This window comes from Pseudophryne corroboree, chromosome 8 (assembly GCF_028390025.1).
Source record: "Pseudophryne corroboree isolate aPseCor3 chromosome 8, aPseCor3.hap2, whole genome shotgun sequence".
NCBI lineage: Eukaryota > Metazoa > Chordata > Amphibia > Anura > Myobatrachidae > Pseudophryne > Pseudophryne corroboree.
This window is the reverse complement of record NC_086451.1, coordinates 452,323,707-452,347,651: the sequence shown is the minus strand read 5'-3', so window position 1 is coordinate 452,347,651 and position 23,945 is coordinate 452,323,707. Positions and strand designations below refer to the sequence as shown.

At 44.6% G+C, this 23,945-nt stretch overlaps 1 protein-coding gene across 12 annotated transcripts in view; it reads right to left on the bottom strand.

Moving 5' to 3' along the window:
* The window catches only part of SYNGAP1 (synaptic Ras GTPase activating protein 1), a 496,744-nt gene that overhangs the window by 28,075 nt on the left and 444,724 nt on the right, over window positions 1-23,945 (bottom strand). For all 12 annotated transcript variants that reach the window (XM_063938281.1, XM_063938276.1, XM_063938275.1 and 9 more), the window contains one exon: window positions 15,475-15,556. In XM_063938281.1, coding sequence (XP_063794351.1) covers window positions 15,475-15,556 — 82 coding nt within the window. The remainder of the gene's footprint in view (window positions 1-15,474; window positions 15,557-23,945) is intronic.

Here is a 23,945-nt window from a genome sequence, read left to right as displayed (position 1 = left end):
TTCGGGCTCTCAGAAATGTCCCCTGTCCCAGGTAGCAGACACTGATACCGACACGGATTCTGACTCCAGTGTCGACTACGATGATGCGAGGTTACACCCAAGGGTGGCCAAAAGTATTCATTATATGATTATTGCAATAAAAGATGTTTTGCATATCACAGAGGACCCCTCGGTGCCTGACACGAGGGTATGCATGTTTAAGGAGAAGAAACCTGAGGTAACCTTTCCCCCATCTCATGAGCTGAACGCTTTATTTGAAAAAGCTTGGGAAAGTCTGGACAAGAAATTGCAGATTCCCAAGAGAATTCTTATGGCGTATCCTTTCCCCGCACAGGACAGGTTACGGTGGGAATCCTCGCCCAGGGTGGACAAGGCTTTGACGCGCTTGTCCAAAAAGGTGGCGCTACCATCTCCAGACACGGCAGCCCTCAAGGATCCTGCTGATCGCAGACAGGAGACTACCTTAAAATCAATTTATACACATACGGGTGCCTTGCTCAGACCGGCAGTAGCGTCGGCATGGGTATGTAGCGCAATAGCAGCATGGGCAGACAACTTGTCATCTGACATTGACACCCTAGATAAGGATAGCATTTTATTGACCTTGGGTCATATTAAAGACGCAGCGTTATATATGAGAGACGCTGCGAGAGACGTTGGGCTGTTGGGTTCAAGAGCCAATGCCATGGCAATTTCTGCTAGGCGAGCCCTGTGGACCCGCCAATAGACGGGTGAATCCAATTCAAAGAGACATATGGAAACTTTGCCTTACAAGGGTGAAGTTTTATTTGGGGAGGGCCTCGCGGACCCGGTTTCCACAGCTACCGCGGGTAAATCTTCTTTTTTGCCTTATGTTCCTCCACAGCAAAAGAAAACACCTCAATATCAGATGCAGTCCTTTTCGGTTGCATAAGTCCAGAAGAGGTCGGGGCTCTTCCTTCCTCGCCAGAGGTAAGGGTAGAGGAAAAAGAATGCCTGCTATGGCTAGTTCCCAGCAACAGAAGTCCTCCCCGGCTTCTACAAAATGCACCGCATGACGCTGGGGCTCCACTACAGGAGTCCGCGCCGGTGGGGGCACGTCTTCGACTCTTCAGCCAGGTCTGGGTCCTGTAAGATTTGGATCCTTGGGCGATAGAAATTGTATACCAAGGCTACAAACTGGAATTCGAAGAAGTGCCTCCTCGACGATTTTTCAAGTCGGCTTTGCCAGCTTCTCCCCCAGAGAGGGAAATAGTTTTAGCTGCAGTACAAAAGCTGTGTCGACAGCAAGTGATTATCAAGGTTCCCCTAATACAACAGGGGAAAGGGTACTATTCAACCCTATTTGTGGTCCCGAAACCGGATGGCTCGGTCAGACCCACTCTGAATCTAAAATCCCTAAACCTGTATCTAAAAAAGTTCAAATTCAAGATGGAATCGCTCCGGGCAGTGATCTCCAGCCTGGAAGGGGGGGATTTTATGGTATCACTAGACATAAAGGATGCATACCTTCATGTCCCCATTTATCCTCCTCATCAGGCGTACCTGAGATTCGCTGTACAGGACTGTCATTACCAGTTTCAGACATTGCCGTTTGGGCTGTCCACGGCCCTGAGGATTTTCACCAAGGTAATGGCGGAAATGATGGTGCTCCTCCGCAGGCAAGGAGTCACAATTATTCCATACTTGGACGATCTCCTGATAAAAGCGAGATCGAGAGATCAGTTGCTGAAAAGCGTGTCACTCTCCCTGAGAGTGCTGCAGCAACACGGCTGGATCCTAAATTTGCCAAAGTCGCAGTTGATTCCAACGACTCGGCTATCATTTTTAGGCATGATTCTGGACACAGAATAGAAGAGGGTTTTTCTCCCAACGGAAAAAGCCCAGGAACTCCAGAGCATGGTCAGAGACCTGTTAAAGCCAAAAAGAGTGTCAGTTCATCAATGCACTCGAGTACTGGGAAAGGTGGTGGCGGCCTACGAGGCCATCCCCTTCGGCAGGTTCCATGCGAGGACATTTCAGTGGGACCTTCTGGACAGGTGGTCGGGGTCCCATCTACAAATACATCAGAAAATAAGCCTGTCCCCCAGGGCCAGGGTGTCTCTCCTGTGGTGGCTGCAGAGTGCTCACCTTCTAGAGGGTCGCAGGTTCGGCATTCAAGACTGGGTTCTGGTAACCACGGACGTGAGCCTCCGAGGATGGGGAGCAGTCACACAAGGAAGAAATTTTCAGGGACTGTGGTCAAGCCAGGAGGCTTGTCTACATATCAACATGCTGGAATTAAGGGCCATATACAACGGCCTACGACAAGCGGAGACTCTTCTTCGCGACCTACCTGTTCTGATTCAATCGGACAACGTCACAGCAGTGGCTCATGTAAACCGCCAAGGCGGGACAAAAAGCAGAGTGGCAATGGCGGAAGCCACTAGGATTCTTTGCTGGGCGGAAAATCACGTAAGCGCGCTGTCAGCAGTCTTCATTCCGGGAGTGGACAACTGGGAAGCAGACTTCCTCAGCAGACACGATCTCCATCCAGGAGAGTGGGGTCTTCATCAAGAAGTTTTTGCAGAGATAACAAGTCGTTGGTGGCTTCCTCAAATAGACATGATGGCGTCACGCCTCAACAAGAAACTTCGGAGGTATTGCTCCAGGTCATGGGACCCTCAGGCTGTAGCGGTAGACGCCCTGGTGACATCGTGGGTGTTTCCGTCGGTCTATGTCTTCCCTCCTCTTCCACTCATCTCAAAAATACTGAGAATCATAAGACGAAAAAGAATCCAGACAATACTCATTGTTCCGGATTGGCCTCGATGGGCCTGCTATTCAGATCTTCAGGAAATGCTCACAGAAGATCCGTGGCCTCTTCCTCCCAGGGAGGACCTGTTGCAGCAGGGGCCCTGCGTGTTCCAAGACTTACCGCGGTTACATTTGACGGCATGGCGGTTGAACGCCAAATCCTAGCTGGGAAAGGTATTCCGGGGGAAGTCATCCCTACTCTGATAAAAGCTAGGAAGGAGGTGACGGCGAAACATTATCACCGTATCTGGAGGAAATATGTATCTTGGTGTGAAGCCAAGAATGCTCCTACGGAAAATTTCCACCTGGGCCGTTTTCTCCACTTTCTGCAGACATGGGCTTAAAGTTAGGCTCCATTAAGGTGCAGATTTCGGCCCTGTCAATATTCTTTCAGAAGGAATTGGCTTCTCTCCCAGAAGTCCAGCCTCCTTTTGTGCCCCCAGTGGTGCCATGGAACCTTAACGTGGTGTTACAGTTCCTTAAGTCACACTGGTTTGAACCTCTTCAAACAGTTGAGTTAAAATTTCTCACTTGGAAAGTGGTCATGTTGTTAGCCTTGGCATCTGCGAGGCGGGTGTCCGAATTGGCGACTTTGTCTCACAAAAGCCCCTATCTGATTTTCCATGTGGATAGAGCAGAGTTGAGGACTCGTCCGCAATTTCTGCCTAAGGTGGTTTCATCGTTTCATATGAACCAACCTATTGTGGTGCCTGTGGCTACGGGTGACTTGGAGGATTCCAAGTCTCTTGATGTAGTCAGGGCCTTAAAAGTTTATGTAGCCAGGACGGCTCGGGTTAGGGAAACAGAGGCACTGTTTGTCCTGTATGCAGCCAACAAGGTTGGTGCTCCTGCTTCTAAGCAGACTATTGCCCGCTGGATCTGTAACACAATTCAGCAGGCTCATTCTTCGGCTTGATTGCCGTTACCAAATTCGGTAAAGGCCCATTCCACTAGGAGGGTGGGCTCTTCTTGGGCGGCTGCCCGAGGTGTCTCGGCATTACAACTTTGCCGAGCAGCTACTTGGTCGGGTTCAAACACTTTTGCTAAATTCTATAAGTTTGATACCTTGGCTGAGGAGGACCTCATGTTTGCTCAATCGGTGCTGCAGAGTCATCCGCACTCTCCCGCCCGGTCTGGAGCTTTGGTATAATCCCCATGGTCCTTACGGAGTCCCCAGCATCCTCTAGGACGTAAGAGAAAATAAGATTTTAAACCTACCGGTAAATCTTTTTCTCCTAGTCCGTAGAGGATGCTGGGCACCCGTCCCAGTGCGGACTAAATTCTGCAAGGCTTGTATATAGTTATTGCTTACATAAGGGTTATGTTACAGTTTGATCAGTCTCTGGCTGATGCTGTTTTGTTTCATACTGTTAACTGGTTTGTATATTCCATGTTGTACGGTGTGGATGGTGTGGGCTGGTATGTATCTTGCCCTTAGATTAACAAAAATCCTTTCCTCGTACTGTCCGTTTCCTCTGGGCACAGTTCTTTAACTGAGGTCTGGAGGAGGGGCATAGAGGGAGGAGCCAGTGCACACCCATCTAAAGTCTTTAGAGTGCCCATGTCTCCTGCGGAGCCCGTCTATACCCATGTTCCTTACGGAGTCCCCAGCATCCTCTACGGACTAGGAGAAAAAGATTTACCGGTAGGTTTAAAATCTTATTATTTCATACTTGGTACGATGGAGGTCTGAAATACATACATCATTTCCTAGACGCTGAGACTTTGGCCTTGCTCACACATTCCCAGGTTATGGCACGATTTCCATACCTACAAATCCCTTTATTCCCCTTCCTTCAAGCCTGTAGCTATGTGCAGAAAGTTCTATCCTTACTACCATTACAGGATAAATCTCACAATCTGGATAAAACCGTGCTGTCACGATCCGGGTATCTGGACGCCATTACTTACCCTTCAGATGCCTCCTAAGGCGGGCTCAGCGTTCCAGGACCGGATTCCGCTGTTCCTGAGTTTCCACATGCAGAGTGGTCTTTTCATCAGCCGCGGCCTCCGCTGTGCCCGCGTGGTTAAATGTGCATCTATCAGCCTGGCGTCTCCTGTCTCCGGCGCCGCCATTACTGTTTCCCAGACCACATGGATTACAAACCAAACTTCCCTCCAAGTGTCTGCATGGGCGCAGCCATCTTGGATTCTGTCATCTGATCATTTCCACCAATCTGCTGTCTGTGTTGTTGATTTGCATAATTGCCTAGCCAACCCCTTCCTTGCTGCAGGTATAAGTAAGCTGTACCTGGGCAAGGAAGACGTCAGTGCTTTGGTTGTCAAACCTAGTTCCTGTTTGTCTCTCTTCTATGATTGTCTTCCAGGTTCCAGCTCCTGTCTCAAGACTTCCACCATAGAGACCCGCACCAGCATTCCACCTGCGGTGTAGCCTGACTCTCCAATCCATTGTGGATTCATCTGTTTCCAGCTACAACACTACCTGCTTCCAGCCTCAGCTTCCAGCAGAGTACAGCTTCCCTTAAAGGGCCGGTGTCCTTTCTACACTTTACCACTCTCCACCGGAATTATTATTTCTCCGCTCTCAAATTCTACATTTCAGTTCACATTTCATCGCTCCCAAAGTTCATTTATTATTTAACTGGTTCCAGCCAGTATCCACTCCGTGCTAACAACAGTCTGGTTCCAGCCAGTATCCACAGCAGCTGTTTTACCTTCAGCAATCCAGCTCTTCCTGGAACACCAGCTGGTACAATCCTGGGTTATCTCCATTGCTACAGCCGGGCCTGGTAAGGACTTTCCATCTAGAAGATCATAAGAACTATCTCACACTACCAGTGCCCTGTGGCTCCTGCCATGCTGTAGTACTCAGGAACTGTATTTATTCTTTGCTGACTTTTATGTTTTCTTTTATTGCTGCTGTGATGCGGAGTTGTCATAATAAACATCATTGACTTTTATCTAAGTTGTCGTGGTCACGCCTTCGGGCAGTTATTATTCATGTTACTTACATGTCCAGGGGTCTGATACAACCTCCCAGGTTCCGGTACATCTCAGCCCCTACAACTGAGGCTGCCTCCCGTCAGCTCAGGCCCTCAGTTGTGACACGTGCGTCTTGACCCGAATAGTAGTTTTCCCACAGCTCTCATACACTCACACTCTCGCGCCTTACTAAACATAGAGTCTGGCTCAGTAGGTCTCCTGAAATCCAGATCTCTCTTTGAAGTTGATTCTGGAGGCCAATACTTATTTGGATAAAACACTAGGCTCAGTCTCATACTCGGAAATGCATCAGAAAATCCTACATAGAGCATATGTCACCCCCAAGTTGCGACACCTTATGGGAGCCGCTTCCTCATCTCATTGTTTCAAATGCGCTGCTCCAGACACAGATCTTGTTCATTGCCTATGGTCCTGTCCTAAGGTGCAAGCACTCCAGTCATACATCACAACAGACCTACAGCTACAGTTTACTATCACCAAGACATGGGCGTTTTGGGGTATATATACAAAATCCTCTCACGTCAAGCTGTCTAAAGGACAGCGCATTTTACTAATTAAACTAGCAGCTGCCACTAAGACAATCCTCTCCCAATGGATTTCTGCCGATCCTATCCCTATTTCACTATTGCACCCACCTGGACTGGACTAACACTACTTTACAGAAAGAAAAACTGACTGAACAGTATTTCCATATTTGGCTACCTTATATCCTGACTCTCCCCCTGATTATAAAAGAGGCTCTTCGGAAATGTTTTAAGGACACTAAATGGTATATCTTGGAGACCCTTGATTCTACAGCCCCCTTCTGATCGCACTTTTCATAAATGTCCTACTGTCCCTTTTATTATTATTTTTTAATTTTTTTTCTCTTTTTTTATTTATTTATTCTTTTTATTATTACTATTACCATTATTGTCTCTTGCTGATACGATAACTGATTGTTTCCTCTAATGTGGAATTCTGATATCCGTTTAGGTCTACGTGGAGCACTACTATTGTTACTATTACGACTATATGCATTTCTTAGCAATCTTCTGTAATACATGTTGTCTCTGTTTTGTATTGTTATCATGTCCACCTGTCAATAAAAAACTTTTGGAAAAAAAAACAAATTTTCGCTTTAAATCTAGCGGCTGTATCGCCAATATTGTGACACTAGCTGCCACTTTCATGGTATCGCATTTGGCCCTGAAAGTCTATATCACAAAGTAGAACACAATATGATAGAATTCCACTGCAGGACTCCCTGGAGAAAATACTATCTAATCTCATGTACCAGATTCAAAATGGAGACTTTTTATCTCAAGGTCACAAAATGGTAGAATACCACTGCAGGATATAATGAAGGAAACACTGTCCCAATCTCATGTATCGTACTCAAAATGAAAAGTCTGTATTACAAAGCCAACCACAAAATGGTAGAATACCACTGCAGGATAAAATGAAGGAAACACTGCCCAATCTCATGTATCGACCCAAAATGGAAAGTCTGTATTACAAAGCCAACCACAATATGGTAGAATATCTCTGCAGGGTAAAATAAAGAAACACTGTCTAATCTAATGTATCGTACCCATGAATGCTGCACAGACAGACTGGCATTCAACTCTGCATTAGCACCTATATCATATAGCTACATGAATATGTCAGCACTTCACCGTGGGACATTCTGGAAAGGATCCTATGCAGTGAGATAAGACAAATCCAAAATGATGAGCCTAAATCGTACAGCCAACCTCAAAATGGAGATTCTATGACAACATCAGACTCCAACGTGACAGAATTTCTCTGCAAGACTTTCTAAAGACTTTGCGCTCCAATCTCATATACCATATAAACAAGGCATGTGTATATCACAAACTATCCAATCCCAACACTGCAGGATGTTTCTGCAAGACAAAAATATACTATCCACTTTAATATACCATTTCCAAAGTGAGGAGTCAGTATCACACAGTCAATATGACATTATGAAGAAAATATGCTCAATATCATATACCACACCCAGAATGGAGAATGTATAATATAGCGGAATCCCACTGCAAGACATTCTGAGGAAAATACTGCCCACTCTCATGTACCGTGTACAAAATGGAGAGTCTACATTGTAAAGCCAACAACAATATGGCGGAATCCCACTGCAAGACATTCTGAAGAAAATACTGCCCACTCTCATGTATCATGTACAAAATGGAGAGTCTATATTGTAAAGCCAACAACAATATGGCGGAATCCCACTGCAAGACATTCTGAAGAAAATACTGCCCACTCTCATGTACCATGTACAAAATGGAGAGTCTATACTGTAAAGTCAACCACAATATGGCAGAATGTCACAGTGGGACCACATGGCTCTGCACAGTCCACCATTGGCACACCATCATGACCACCATTGACATTTGTTAAAAGTTATGGTCTGCTCAGTGATCCATCTCATATAAGTCTGAACATCGCCTCTGAGGCACCACCTTCCCTAACACGCCTGTGACAATTCCATAACACGCCTATGAGATGTCCTTTTTATGCGCACAATTCAGGCCACCTCCCAGTCACATCACAGGAACGACCATGGTTATCCGGGACCAGCTATAGTATAAAGGACTTCATATGCAACAGCGTTCTCTGCATATAATCAGGGGGACGCATGCGCTGTATGGGTTTTCTGGAGTTTTCACCCATGCTGAGTAGGTAAAAATCAACTGGGAAAACATCAGCATTGCGCCATACTCTGAATCAGGCGCTACATCACAAATCCAAACACAAGGGGCCTGAATCAGATCTGGTTGGAGGTGCTATCACTTCCTTGGAAGCAGCAGTGATAGCGCTGTATGGTGATGCAGCAGGAGTCCTACGACGGAGATCCCTGGCCTCTTCCCTCCCCCTAAATGGCGGTGACATGTCTCCGTTTTCACAAATGGAGGCCGTCGCTACCCCCTCCCCGCCCTCCAATCACTGCTAGTCTGCTGCCGTCCTGCTACTTTCATCGCAGGAACAGTTCCCGCAGAATTGGTCCTGCACATGCGCAAAGTACCGATAATCGGTGCTTTGTGCATCCCGCAGAAATTACTACGGGATCTGAATAACCCCTAATATGCTAGACAGTCACTGTAAGACCTTTTGAAGAAAACACAATCCAACCTAAGGAAAACACAAAAAGATTTGGTCTAGGCGCTGACTTAATTTAGGGAAAATTCCCTACTAATATCTGGGTGTATTGCTGCTCCAAATGATAGGGAGATCACTGTTTCTCCCAAAAAAGTGCAACCAAACAAAAAATATAATTGAAGCGCTATACAACCAGATTATATTTTTTAAAATTTATTCTCACCAATAGACAACACCTATAAACAAACAAACACTTAACACACGGCCGGTGTATAAAATATTTAAAAAATAGCAATTGCTTCAAGTAATAATTAGTATTATTAGAACCACCAATCCATTAGGACTATTCATTAGTTAAGTAACCAGTGCACAATGATAATTCAACACAGATATATTACGTTGATTTTCTATTAATTGAAACCACAGTCCAGATTGAACCATTAGCAAACAGTCACTTAGACATAGATATTAAATCATGTCCACAGCTTATGATGCATGCATCAATATATTTAAGCTTTCCTGTAAAGCCAAAGCAAAACTTGCGTGATGTAATATAATCCAATCCAGATTTAGTGCTTATAGTGCAATTAATTTTGTGAATGATGCAAAAGTCAGCAAGCACTTTTTAACTTATTATGTGTCCCGTCAGCGCGGGTAGGTAAGGACAGTGGTATCTTGGTTGGCTTACTGTGCATTGATCGTAATCGGTGTCTGCAGACTCCACCGGGAAACGATCTCCCCTCCAGCGGCCGAAGATGCTGTATGCCGCAAAAGCTGATCCGGGGTCTGGCCACACCAAGTCCGTTCGTTGTATGTCCCACCGATGGTCAAACAGTCACAGCCGTGTTTAAGGTGCAACCTCTCTACGCGTTTCTCCGCCTTTAACTCGGCGGCTTCCTCAGGAGTAATGATGCCGGTGCTCCCGTCTGTTCATTTAAATAGCACGTCTTTCCTCAATTACCGGGCACTCTGGCATCACCTGCGCTGGTTCTATGCGCTTCACTTGCGTGTCACCGCTCATCAGTTTCTCTATTCCATTGATTGGTATATAGATAATACATGCACGTTCTTGGTCTAATCGTTAATAATGCATACATATTTCATATATAACATATAGAATACATGTTGAATCCCAATTATAACCAAATATTACTTCTTTTATAAAAAGAAATGGATTTTTCTAAATATATAAAAATGACAGCAATTAACATGAAACTTGTCGGCAATCTCTCCACACTGCCTATTTAGAAAACCACTTGCATGTGGGGAGGGGGATAATTCCCCCCACCGACACACAACGGCCTTAACGCAGGGAATTCCCCCCATTATAGCACACGATGTCAGAAACATTTATCTATAATAAACATAAAAATATGAATGATAAAGATGAATGGAATGAAAATAAAAATAGAAATAAACATAAAAATAGAGATAGATATTTCAATCTATTAATTACTTAGTAGACCATATCTATATAACCCGGTGGTCACCACCACCAATTATATACTCCATAATTGAGCCGCAATCCCCATATTATCACATCCCCAAGAATTCAAAAATTCATAACATTATTTAATGTCAATATTCTAGTTAGCAAGATTATCTTCTCAATTATTACGTCTAAGGCATAGTGGGTATTCCGCAAGGGGGATTTATTAGTAAATATTATTTAACTCTACCGTATCATTCAACCCATTCGGTACCAATGTCCCCAACCGGAATATCCAGTATGCCTCCCTCTTGCAAAGGAGGCCATATCGATCCCCTCCCCGAGCTGTTTTTCTTATCTGTTCAATGGCGAACATCTGAATGTTACTTAAATTCCCCAATTTACAATTTGTGATGTGCGCATAAAGGCTTAGTTTCCTTGTTTTATTAACTATATTCCTCTTATGCTCCATCAATCTATCATGTACAGCTCTGGTAGTCCGACCCACATATTGTTTCTTACAACCACAGATGAGTAAATAAATCACAAACGAAGACTTGCAATTAATAAAATCCTTAATATCAAATGATTCTCCTGTATTTAGGGACTCAAAAGTAGTCACTTTACGATGACAAAATTGGCAGGTCTGACATCTAATATTCCCACACTTGTGGAAGCCTAAAGGTTTCTCTGGCAACCAACTTATTGTGTTATTTACCGATTTCTTATTCCTCATATGGCTTGGCGCCAACCTTAATTTAAGATTATCAGACCTTCTAAACGTCACTTTATCACTACACCCAGATCCACCCTTCAGGATATCATCCATTTCTAATATTGTGTGATTTTTCATTATAATTGATATTAAGGATTTTATTAATTGCAAGTCTTCGTTTGTGATTTATTTACTCATCTGTGGTTGTAAGAAACAATATGTGGGTCGGACTACCAGAGCTGTACATGATAGATTGATGGAGCATAAGAGGAATATAGTTAATAAAACAAGGAAACTAAGCCTTTATGCGCACATCACAAATTGTAAATTGGGGAATTTAAGTAACATTCAGATGTTCGCCATTGAACAGATAAGAAAAACAGCTCGGGGAGGGGATCGATATGGCCTCCTTTGCAAGAGGGAGGCATACTGGATATTCCGGTTGGGGACATTGGTACCGAATGGGTTGAATGATACGGTAGAGTTAAATAATATTTATTAATAAATCCCCCTTGCGGAATACCCACTATGCCTTAGACGTAATAATTGAGAAGATAATCTTGCTAACTAGAATATTGACATTAAATAATGTTATGAATTTTTGAATTCTTGGGGATGTGATAATATGGGGATTGCGGCTCAATTATGGAGTATATAATTGGTGGTGGTGACCACCGGGTTATATAGATATGGTCTACTAAGTAATTAATAGATTGAAATATCTATCTCTATTTTTATGTTTATTTCTATTTTTATTTTTATTTTCATTCCATTCATCTTTATCATTCATATTTTTATGTTTATTATAGATAAATGTTTCTGACATCGTGTGCTATAATGGGGGGAATTCCCTGCGTTAAGGCCGTTGTGTGTCGGTGGGGGGAATTATCCCCCTCCCCACATGCAAGTGGTTTTCTAAATAGGCAGTGTGGAGAGATTGCCGACAAGTTTCATGTTAATTGCTGTCATTTTTATATATTTAGAAAAATCCATTTCTTTTTATAAAAGAAGTAATATTTGGTTATAATTGGGATTCAACATGTATTCTATATGTTATATATGAAATATGTATGCATTATTAACGATTAGACCAAGAACGTGCATGTATTATCTATATACCAATCAATGGAATAGAGAAACTGATGAGCGGTGACACGCAAGTGAAGCGCATAGAACCAGCGCAGGTGATGCCAGAGTGCCCGGTAATTGAGGAAAGACGTGCTATTTAAATGAACAGACGGGAGCACCGGCATCATTACTCCTGAGGAAGCCGCCGAGTTAAAGGCGGAGAAACGCGTAGAGAGGTTGCACCTTAAACACGGCTGTGACTGTTTGACCATCGGTGGGACATACAACGAACGGACTTGGTGTGGCCAGACCCCGGATCAGCTTTTGCGGCATACAGCATCTTCGGCCGCTGGAGGGGAGATCGTTTCCCGGTGGAGTCTGCAGACACCGATTACGATCAATGCACAGTAAGCCAACCAAGATACCACTGTCCTTACCTACCCGCGCTGACGGGACACATAATAAGTTAAAAAGTGCTTGCTGACTTTTGCATCATTCACAAAATTAATTGCACTATAAGCACTAAATCTGGATTGGATTATATTACATCACGCAAGTTTTGCTTTGGCTTTACAGGAAAGCTTAAATATATTGATGCATGCATCATAAGCTGTGGACATGATTTAATATCTACGTCTAAGTGACTGTTTGCTAATGGTTCAATCTGGACTGTGGTTTCAATTAATAGAAAATCAACGTAATATATCTGTGTTGAATTATCATTGTGCACTGGTTACTTAACTAATGAATAGTCCCAATGGATTGGTGGTTCTAATAATACTAATTATTACTTGAAGCAATTGCTATTTTTTAAATATTTTATACACCGGCCGTGTGTTAAGTGTTTGTTTGTTTATAGGTGTTGTCTATTGGTGAGAATAAATTTTAAAAAATATAATCTGGTTGTATAGCGCTTCAATTATTTTTTGTTTGGTTGCAACCTAAGGAAAATATCCAAGTGGAGAGTCTGAACGCAAAAGCCTAACACAACATGGGGAGCTCTCCAGGAGAAGTCTAGCCGAGCCTAATCAACTGTGAGTAACAAGGGGTGGCTTAAGGTCATACGTGTCTAGACTCAGCCGCACCTACACTTGAGTCAGACAGAACTGCGGGCATTTCAGAGGTTTCGGACGGATTTCTTGCACCAAGAATAGCGCTGGTCCTAGCGTGTGCGGAGGATAGTGGCTGACAGCTACTTTCACCACCAGAAGGATAGGGCGGGACCTGGCAAATAGATGCGGCCAACGCTGCAGACTGGCGGAGATCCACACTTCTTTCTGAGCGCTCAACCTGTCCGCAACTGAATCATCCTTTAACAGTACATCCACACCAGGAAGTATCAGAGTGTGACCCAGAGGCTCAGGCTGTCCCCCAGATCAGAGCACCTGACTCCATGACTGTCATTGACTGTTGTTACTGACTCTTACTCTATGGTTACTCTATGATATCCAGTTCCTGGCTCCTCTTCTATATTCCAGGTCGGTACTTAAAACTAACATATGTATAAGTGGAAATATAGTGCAAAGGTCAATTAGAATAAAAAAAAAAAAAAACAACAACACATACACAAATGAAAATCTTTCCTCTTCTTTGGTCAGTTTGATACAGACTAGGCAGTTGTCAAAGCCCCGCCTCCGCGCACTTCCCATCCATGTAAGCCTGCAGCCAATCAGAGCATTAGAATATTCACAGGACTAGGACAAATCTGAACTTGTAACACGGGAGGGGCAATATAGGGGTGACAGGAGTGCGTGTAGGGCTATTACAGCCCCGGGGACCCAGATAACTGGCGGATGAGCAACCCACATGAAGTATAATTTCACTTTTATTAATTGAACCCATGTCAGTGTATCCTTTAATTTCAGCACAACTACTTTATATTTTTAGTCCTCTGGTTTGGGTAAGATACTGGCATCATAGACTGATATGTATTGCTGGGAAGGTTCCAGCAGCTCAGGGACAGGGATTATACTACAGCACTCAGTATTGCTATCTAACGCGGTGATAATGAAATGATTCAGACACGAGACTGGTGAAATAATGAAACCTGCACTTCTTACCTTCCTCTCTTTCTCATTAACCTGCTGCCTTACCCGGCTTCCGTCACAATGCTGCGCTATATGCTGGTTCTAATTAAATAAAGTATAACAATAATAATGGCTCATTTTCACCATCTTCCCCACCTCTGAGTATCTCTTTCTAATCGCCCTCCTGCTCCCCACTGCTTCATCATTCTCTCTCCACTTCAATCCCCCCCCCCCCCCCCCCACTCCAATAAGCTGTTGTTTAGAGGAGAGAGACAGTCATTCTTCATTACATTCACGTTCCCCAATAGACAATAAGACTCAGAGGTATTGGCTGCTTTGCAACGTATTACATAGTGCAGCAACATAGTTTCAGCAAAGTAAGAGTACTGCAGCTGTGGCTGTTGCTAAGATCCTACTGCAGTGAATAAGGAGGAAAGATGTGAGAGCCCAAACTATGAGCTTTTCCAACTCACTTGTCAGATGAAATCTTCAGCTCACACATATATAGGTTAGGAAAAATAATGTCTATTTATCCAAAGGCCACGGAATATGTATACGGCCGAGTCACATTATTATGACCACCTCCTATATTTGACGTCGGCAGCGCGTAGCCCATGAAGTACGTCACATGTCGCGCTCTGGCTTGGTGGGGATATAAGGAGTGTGATAGGCCGTCTGCACACATATCACTCGTTGCTTTCATGGGTAAAAGGGGCAATTTGCAAAAAGGGATGATTATCAGCTTTCGGCCAAGGGCGGCAGTATCCTTGAAAAAGCGCAGTGTGTGACCTGTCCGTGTGCTGCTGTGGTGACGGTGTATAGTGACTGGACAAATGGCACCACTGTGAATAACCGACGTGGAAATTGCGGAGCACCACGTGCCATTGATGTGAGAGGTGAATGTCGGCTATGAAGGTGCGTGAGGGCCGACCGACACGCTACAGCAGAGCAGCTCACCGTCACAATGAACCTGGGGGAAACCAGACGTGTGTCTAAAACCACAGTTCAGTCCGTCTAGCTGCTGTCCGTGCTGCACACGTCGGCGACTCTGGCTATTAGCTGGTGGTCATAATAACGTGACTCCACCATGTAGTAATAATGTTTAGCATTTGGGGGAGTGTCTGAATTTCCTTTCTAATGCTACATCACTGGTCTTCTCTCAATCCAAAACATATCCTATTGCCCACTATTGGTCTCCTGAGAAGTCTAAATGCTGCCCTGTCCTTTATCTCGTTTAAAATAACCGTCTCTCTCAGGGTCGCTACCGTCTGTCTCCCTCACTAGTGACCTCTTCCCTCACTCTCCTACCCCCCATCTCTTCCCAGGTGACAGACGGGACAGGTGTGATGAGGATGTGACACACAAAGGCACAATGACATTGTAATTTCCACCTGAGCCTCGATAAGTCTCCTCTTCATATCGATTGGTTCTTGCGTGTGGTCCTTCCTGATCTCCTCCTCCACCAGCATCAACCTGGAGGTGAAACAAAACACAGCCGCTGAAAGCAACAAACCAACAGGGACAATGTTTGTGGAACTTTCCCGGATGTCTAAGGTTAGTGTCAGATGGGGCACAACAAGCGTTTTAAGCATATGGTTTAATCACAACTAAGCTGACACATAATGATGAACAAGTGTTTCAGAACCATCACTCGTACATTGGCAGAGGGTTCTCTGACATACTATTCATCCCTACGTGTCAGCATACAGTAGGAGCCATAAAAGCTCAAGATCAAGACTTGCTCCATCTGGCGCTACCCTACATATACCAAAAAATACCCAGAGGACGGTGTGTGTAATTTGTGGGCTCACATAGAAAGACACTGTGGAACATAGAAGGATCAGCAGCAAAACTTCAATTACCATTTTCCCAGTGATTCGTCTACTGTGCATGTGCAAAACACCGGAAAAATGGCCACCACCATTTTGCTGGTGATTTTAAGTATAGAAGAAAGGGCTGCAGTGTCCGTGGTGTGGGCCCCCCTGGACCCGAGAGGCCCATGTACACCACATATTGTACACTGCATCCATTACAGATACGCCACGGATTAGAACAGTCACAGGGCTGGAACAGCCTGAAGTCAATCAGAGCATTAGAACACTCACAGGAGTACGGTTAAGGTGAAACGTACATGTCTACATTCTACATTCGATTTGCTAATTTACTTAATTTCAATTGTAATAACCATGTATCTGCAAGTATTGGGGGTAATTCCAAGTTGATCGCAGCAGGACATTTTTTAGCAGTTGGGCAAAACCATGTGCACTGCAGGGGGGGCAGATATAACATTTGCAGAGAGAGTTAGATTTGGGTGGGTTATTTTGTTTCTATGCAGGGTAAATACTGGATGCTTTATTTTTACACTGCAATTTAGATTGCAGATTGAACTCACCACACCCAAATCTATCTCTCTCTGCATATGTTATATCTGCCTCCCTGCAGTGCACATGGTTTTACCCAACTGCTAACAAAATTCCTGCTGCGATCAACTTGGAATTACCCCCATTGTCAGGAATGTCATAATATTTTAATCCAATAAACATTTCTGAAATTGACTTATTGATCATGAAAACTTGCCTGTAGCTAAAAATGAAGGGAGGGGGGGGGGGGGGGGGAGGGGGGGGACAGCTGGTAAGTTTGGTCCACCCATTATTCGGGAATTCATAATGCATGTGCCAATTAGAAATCACTATAACAAGGTAACAGGGGCATTAAAGTGTGAATGGAGAGTCCTTGCCTTGTATTACCAAAATCATGGAATCTGCGAATCGAGGAATTCCAACATGTATTTTCCCGATTCCCCGACCCAGACGTCAGCAGAACGGGGAATTGCCCCAATACTCTTCTGATATATACATTCACTTTATTTATATCTTCAACAGATTACAAGTTACACGTTATTCTGTGCAGTCAAAGAACCTAATTCAGGTTGGATGGCAAATCGCGATCAAACCAGAATGTCTGCTTTCACCCGGCATGCGCATGCATTTACTGGGCGCAAGGCGGTGACAGAGCATTGCGGGTGCTTCCAAATGGGGGCATGTCGGCGGCGTTATCGGGGTGGCTGCATGATGTCCCGCGCAGCTGCTCCGATCAAAAAGATGGTGAAGGGCTTCCCTAATTTTTGCGACCGCGCACTAAATGCGGCACGATCGCAATGAGTGCAGGTCGCAGATGGTAGGGCGGCAGTTAGCATGCTGACCGGCTTTGCGCTGCGATGGGCGGCCCCCAGCAAGCGAGTCAAGGGATTGCAAATTCTGCTAAGAAGCAGGATTTGCAATCCTTACTGAATAGGGTCCAATGTTTCTCTGCAAGAATCAGTGAATATCACTACGGGAAGCGTCTTTAATGATCATTTGGGTTTAAAAAAATTAAATATCCTCAGGTTTAGGTTCAGACTCTAACTCTAGAAAAATGCTATGATGATATTATGACCATGTCAACATGCTGACATAAAGGCCATGTTGACTTTCCGAATGTTGACATGACATACCGCAACCTCTTCCATACACTAATACGAAGGTGACGGAGTTCATTAAGTGACCATTGTAATATGGAGAATGAAAGAATTATTGCTTGACCTTTACCAATATTTGTTTTCATCAAAACTTTTATGTGACTTGGAAGTTCCGTTGTGCCAGAATGGCGGCTGTTTGTGAGCGTCCTCTCACTAACGAGCCAGGTACGCAGTATAGTGTTATTACTGTACGCTGAGTATACAATGTTACCATAGGGGGTCATTCCGAGTTGATCGCTAGCTGCTTTCGTTCGCTCTGCAGCCATGAGACAAAAAAAACGTCACTTCTGCGCATGCGGCGCAATGCGCACGCGCGTTGTACTATTGCAACAAATTATGTAGTTTCACACAGGGTCTAGCGAAGCTTTTCAGTCACACTGCTGGCCGCAGAGTGATTGACAGGGAGAGGGCGTTTCTGGGTGGCAACTGACCAATTTCAGGGAGTGTTCGGATAAACGCAGGTGTGGCTGGGAGAACGCAGGGCGTGTTCGTGACGTCAAAACAGCAACCGAACAGTCTGAAGTGATCGCAAGCGCTGAGTAGGTATTGAGCTACTCTAAAACTGCACAAAAAAAGTTTGCCGCCGCTCTGCCATCCTTTCGCTCGCACTTCTGCTAAGCTAAAGTACACTCCCAGTGGGAGGCGGCATAGCGTTTGCACGGCTGCTAAAAACTACTAGCGAGCGAACAACTCAGAATGACCACCATAGAACATACAGCTTATCTGGTCCGATGAATGGTGGACTCGGTACTTTGATTTTAAGAGATGGATGTGTTGAGACTGATGCAGTTCACTTAGCAAAGTACCTGGTAAAGAGATTGGCTGTGGTGTGGCTTGGAACCGACCACTGAGAGGTTATTATGCATGCTGGAACATATTGTACGTGCCAGCCTCATTCTAATTCCAGGAATGTGTTTTCCCTGAAACCTGTGGTGTTTTGTACAATAGAGCTTCTAGGAGGGAAACATCTTGGAGAACTGGCTGGTGATGTATGTCCAAGAACTGGAAAATCAGTCTGATTACAGCTTCTACCCAGAGGACACCAGAGAAAGAGGGAGGACCTGTGGCCACCTTTAGGTGTTTTTCGGAAAGAAGGAAGATTAAAGGGGACGCTCAGTCTTAGATAGCCACCCTCATTCAGCCCAGACCAACATGACGTCAGTAGGTTCCGGGTAATTGTTGGAATGGACCTATAGGAGCTCCAGTGACCAAGACAGTTGAAAATTCTTGTTACATGAGCAACAGTGTCTGTGGTGATGTCAACATGAAACTCCAAGAGAAAAACATCACCACCAAAGTCCACCAGTGGGTGGATGCGCCCCACTCCAGTCTCCTGATATGTGTGCATTCATTCCAAGTGCAATACAAAACCGGTGAGTAACTGCAGGTCAGCTGATCAAGCCATGACACAAGCAGCCAGTGTACTCAACAGTGGTCCAATGACAGATATACACAGTGCTGGAAGTCAGTCGGGGCAGAACATTAAGAGCTTATCACATTCTGAAATGGGTGTTGATCACTACGTCGACAGTCACTAGGTCACCACCCTATGGTCAGCATGCACATGTCGTCATGATCAAAAGGTCGACAGGGAAAAGCTAGACACCTGAAAAGGTCGACATGTGCAAAAGGTTGACACATTAAAAAGACTGGCATGGAAATGGGCGACACAAAAAAGGGTTACACAGGGTTGTTGTTTTTTTTTTTTTTGCATTTTTGGGTGTCATTTTGTATTTTAACCCATGTGACCCCAATTAGTGTACCGCTTTGCACGCCATGCTTCGGGCAAGGTAACTATTCCCAAATGTAGTCCATGTGGATGGTATAGTATGAAACAGTTAAAAAAAACAAGCAAAAAACCCCCGTCAACCATATGTGTGTCGACCATTTACAACTGTCAACCTATTGACCGTTGACCTTTTGCACCTGTCAACCTAATGCTTGTCGACCATATGGGGTGGACCTGACAACCCATTATCCGGATACCCTTTAGAACACATGGTTACGATCTCCGTGGTGGAATAACTCACTGAGCGGTGGGGAAGGTGATACCAGAATCATACCAGAATCAGATGAATTATCCTGGGCTATGGTCTCAACAAATAGATGTCACCAGCTTAAAGAACTCTGGAACTAATTCAGACTATTTGCTCGCTAGGGATTTTTTGCAGTCCTGCGTTCGCACAGTCGCCGCCCATAGGGGAGTGTATTTTCGCTTTGCAAGTGTGCGAACACTTGTGTAGCAGAGCTGTGCAAACTGATCTTGTGCAGTCTCTGAGTAGCCCAGGACTTACTCAGCCGCTGCGATCACTTCAGCCTGTCTGGGACCGGAACTGACGTCAGGAACCCTCCCTGCAAACGCATGGACACGCCGGCATTTTTCCAGACACTCCCAGAAAACGGTCAGTTGCCACCCACAAACGCCCTCTTCCTGTCAATCTCTTTGCGATCGCCCGTGCGAATGGATCCTTCGCACAAACCCATCGCTGAGCGGCGATCCGCTTTGTACCCGTGCGACGCGCCTGCGCATTGCGGTGCATACACATGCGCAATTTAGACCTGATTGCCCGCTGTTCGAAAACGCAGCCTAGCGATCAGGTCTGAATTAGGCCCTTTACTCCCATACATGAGTGATTCCAGCAATGAAGGCTTCCATACTATCTCACATGGGGGTCATTCCGAGTTGTTCGTTCGTTATATTTTTCTCGCAACGGAGCGATTAGTCGCTAATGCGCAATGTCCGCAGTGCGACTGCGCCAAGTAAATTTGCTATGCAGTTAGGTATTTTACTCACGGCATTACGAGGTTTTTTTCTTCGTTCTGGTGATCGTAATGTGATTGACAGGAAGTGGGTGTTTCTGGGCGGATACTGGCCATTTTATGGGAGTGTGTGAAAAAACGCTACCATTTCTGGGAAAAACGCGGGAGTGGCTGGAGAAACGGAGGAGTGTCTGGGCGAACGCTGGGTGTGTTTGTGACGTCAAACAAGGAACGAAACTGACTGAACTGATCGCAGATGCCGAGTAAGTGTGGAGCTACTCAGAAACTGCTAAGAAGTGTCTATTCGCAATTCTGCTAATCTTTCGTTCGCAATTTTGCTAAGCTAAGATTCACTCCCAGTAGGCGGCGGCTTAGCGTGTGCAAAGCTGCTAAAAGCAGCTTGCGAGCGAACAACTCGGAATGAGGGCCATTGTTGGGTACATTTTCCAGGCATGACTTGGGGGCAGTCTTTGCCCTTGAAGGCAAGGTCAATGCTAATTGTTTTATAACGGCACTGAGCAATGATATTCTCCCCATATTTAAGTAGTGCTCTCCTGACCGATGAGGCGTCTTCCAGGATGACAATACCTCCATCCACACAATCGTGTGATGTTCATGACTCTGGTGTCATCTGTATGTCATGCCCTTCTCCGTAACCCATTTCAGAATTTCTGGAATATAGGGGGAGATGTACCAAGCCTCTGAGAGAGATAAAGCAATCAGCTCCTAACTGACGCTAATCTAGCACAGTCTATGAAATGACAGTTACAAGCTGATTGGTTGCTTTTGGCAACTTCTCCACTTTCTCTCTCTCCAAGGTTTGATACAGCCCACCCACAGTGAGGATGCGCCTTACACCACCTTCAACCGGGCGTCAGCCTAGTGACGGTCTTGTGGGAGAACATTGTGGATCCCCCCTGGACGGTTAGTAAATGTGCTTAAGATAAATAGTGAATCGTTAATAGTAGCTGGAAATATCGGAAAGTGAAAATCTCCCGCCACCGTTATTATCACAGAAGGGTGCGGACAATTCCTTGTTTAAATACAACAAAGTGTTTACAACGGGGGAGGGGAAGGGGCAATCTGACCCCCATATATAACCTTTACCTCAAATTAGCGACAGCTCACTGCATTCCTTCAGAACAGGAGCTGTCACGTTTGCTAAATCCTGGGCCACGCTGAAGCTCATATCAAGCATTCAATCCTTAGAGCCTGGTAGACACACTCTAGAGCCGAGGTAAATGGCCCTCTACACACGCTTTCCATCAAGCATTCACTACCTGTCAGCTTTCTGCAGCATTCATGAGTGCTGACACTTAGCACAATATAATGGGGGTCTGCGCTCTAAGTGCATAGTACGCTGCGGCGCGGGAGGCTTTGTGAACACGCTCTGAATGATCTGTGAAAAGCACAAGGTTTTGTCCATGCTTTTAACCGGATCTGCGCCAGCCCTGACGCGCTTACCGTCAGGCTATTAGCTACCTACAGATGTACCTGTAACCTTTTACAGAATAAGAAACTGGTCTTGTTTTTGCATATGTGAGTTGTGTTTTTCTGTGCGACGTGTAGTTCACACTTGTAGCCTATAAACTCCACCGGTATGAAGCACTGTGTCTGCATATAAATCATTTTAAGAGAAAGGAGTGGAAACTAGTTAAAAAAAATGCAATTACAGGTTGAGTATCCCTTATCCAAAATGCTCGGGACCAGAGGTATTTTGGATATCGGATTTTTCTGTATTTTGGAATAATTGCATACCATAATGAGATATCATGGCGATGGGACCTAAGTCTAAGAAAAGAAATGCATTTATGTTTCATATACACCTTATACACACAGCCTGAAGGTCATTTTAGCCAATATTTTTTATAACTTTGTGCATTAAACAAAGTGTGTCTGCATTCACACAATTCATTTATGTTTCATATACACCTTATACACACAGCCTGAAGGTCATTTAATACAATATTTTTAATAACTTTGTGTACTAAACAAAGTTTGTGTACATTGAGCCATCAAAAAACAAAGGTTTCACTATCTCACTCTCACTCAAAAAAATCTGTATTTCGGAATATTTGGATAAGGGATACTCAACCTGTATAACGTTTAAGTTGCTTAATATGTGGCCCCAGGTCATACACACTGTGATCACATATCCCCCCTTCCTTCCCCAATTATACAACTGCCACCGCTTGGATTAGGTTGGCAGGTACAAAAAGTCGAGAGGTTCAAATGGTTGACATGACAATGGTCGACACAAGTTTTTTTTCCACATTTTTTTAAATTTTTTCAGACTTTACCATCCACTTGGACTATGATTGGGAAAACCAAGAAAAAAACCTACGTTGACCTTGTTTGGTGTCCACCATTACCACATCGACCTTTGACCCTATAGACCCTTTGAATTGTCTACCTTTTACAGGTCGATCTTTTGAACCTGTCGACCATATGGGGTTGATCTATTGACTGTCGACCTAATTCTGGTCGACCCAATGAGCCACACCCAACAATAATATATCCTGTACTGTATAATATAAGGGAAAATTCACAGGTCTACGGAACTATGGTGCCTGACATGGCCTGGAGACTCATTGCCTACTGCGCATGCACGGCGGCCATTTTGGAAGTGATTTTTGCCGCAGCTGCAGCGCCCATCGCGGGACTCCAGAAAGGTAAGTATTAAAACAACATGGGTGCAGTTTGTGCGGTGTGGCCCCCCTGGACCCAGGGGCCCGTGTGCGCCACACACATCGCACCCATGATAGAAACGCCAATGTACACAGATGTGTCCTCATAGATCTTGCCTCAATACGCTCTGCAGTGGGAGATACCTGACATGAGTGAGCTGACAGGTCCCGTGCAACTTCATTAGCGTTGGGTGTTATTTTTTTTGCCACAAATGCATCTGATTCGCATCGTTGGGCGAACAAGACGCAAAGCAGACTCTGCTGAGTAAAATGATATGCAGCATGCCTATCCTATATTCTGTGTGCAACTGTGGCTGTATCTGCATAGGAAATGCTACATTACAGTGTTTTCTATGAAAACCCTGTAGCGTAGCATTTCGTATGCACATACAGCTGCAGTCGCACACAGAAAATAGGCATGCCACATATCACTTTAATCAGCAAAGTCTGCAGGTGCGTCTTATTCACATCATTTTGCGATTACGACGCACTGTAATAGAAAAAGTAACCCGTTTAATGTGCAGGGAGGATAAACGTAAGTGGACACATCTGTAGGTTGCCTCTACATGCTCCTGAACGCATGTACATCCTTCTGAAGACTTCCATATACAAGACGGGGTAACTTGGGGAGTCGTGAAGGACACATACAGCAGTAAACACGCGAGATGACGTGGCTCAGGGTTATGCATAGAGGGATAACTGGGGATACAGCGGTAATAGTATATCGGTGAATAATTATGGAGGACTAGAATTGTGAATGTATAGATTTTAATAGGTTTATAAATGTAAATGTCTTCTGATCCAATGAGGGTTATATTACCACTGCTAACAAACCTACAATAGCCACCTGTCCGTGCTGACATCCAATCAGTCTCTAGCAATCATTTACCTAGTATCT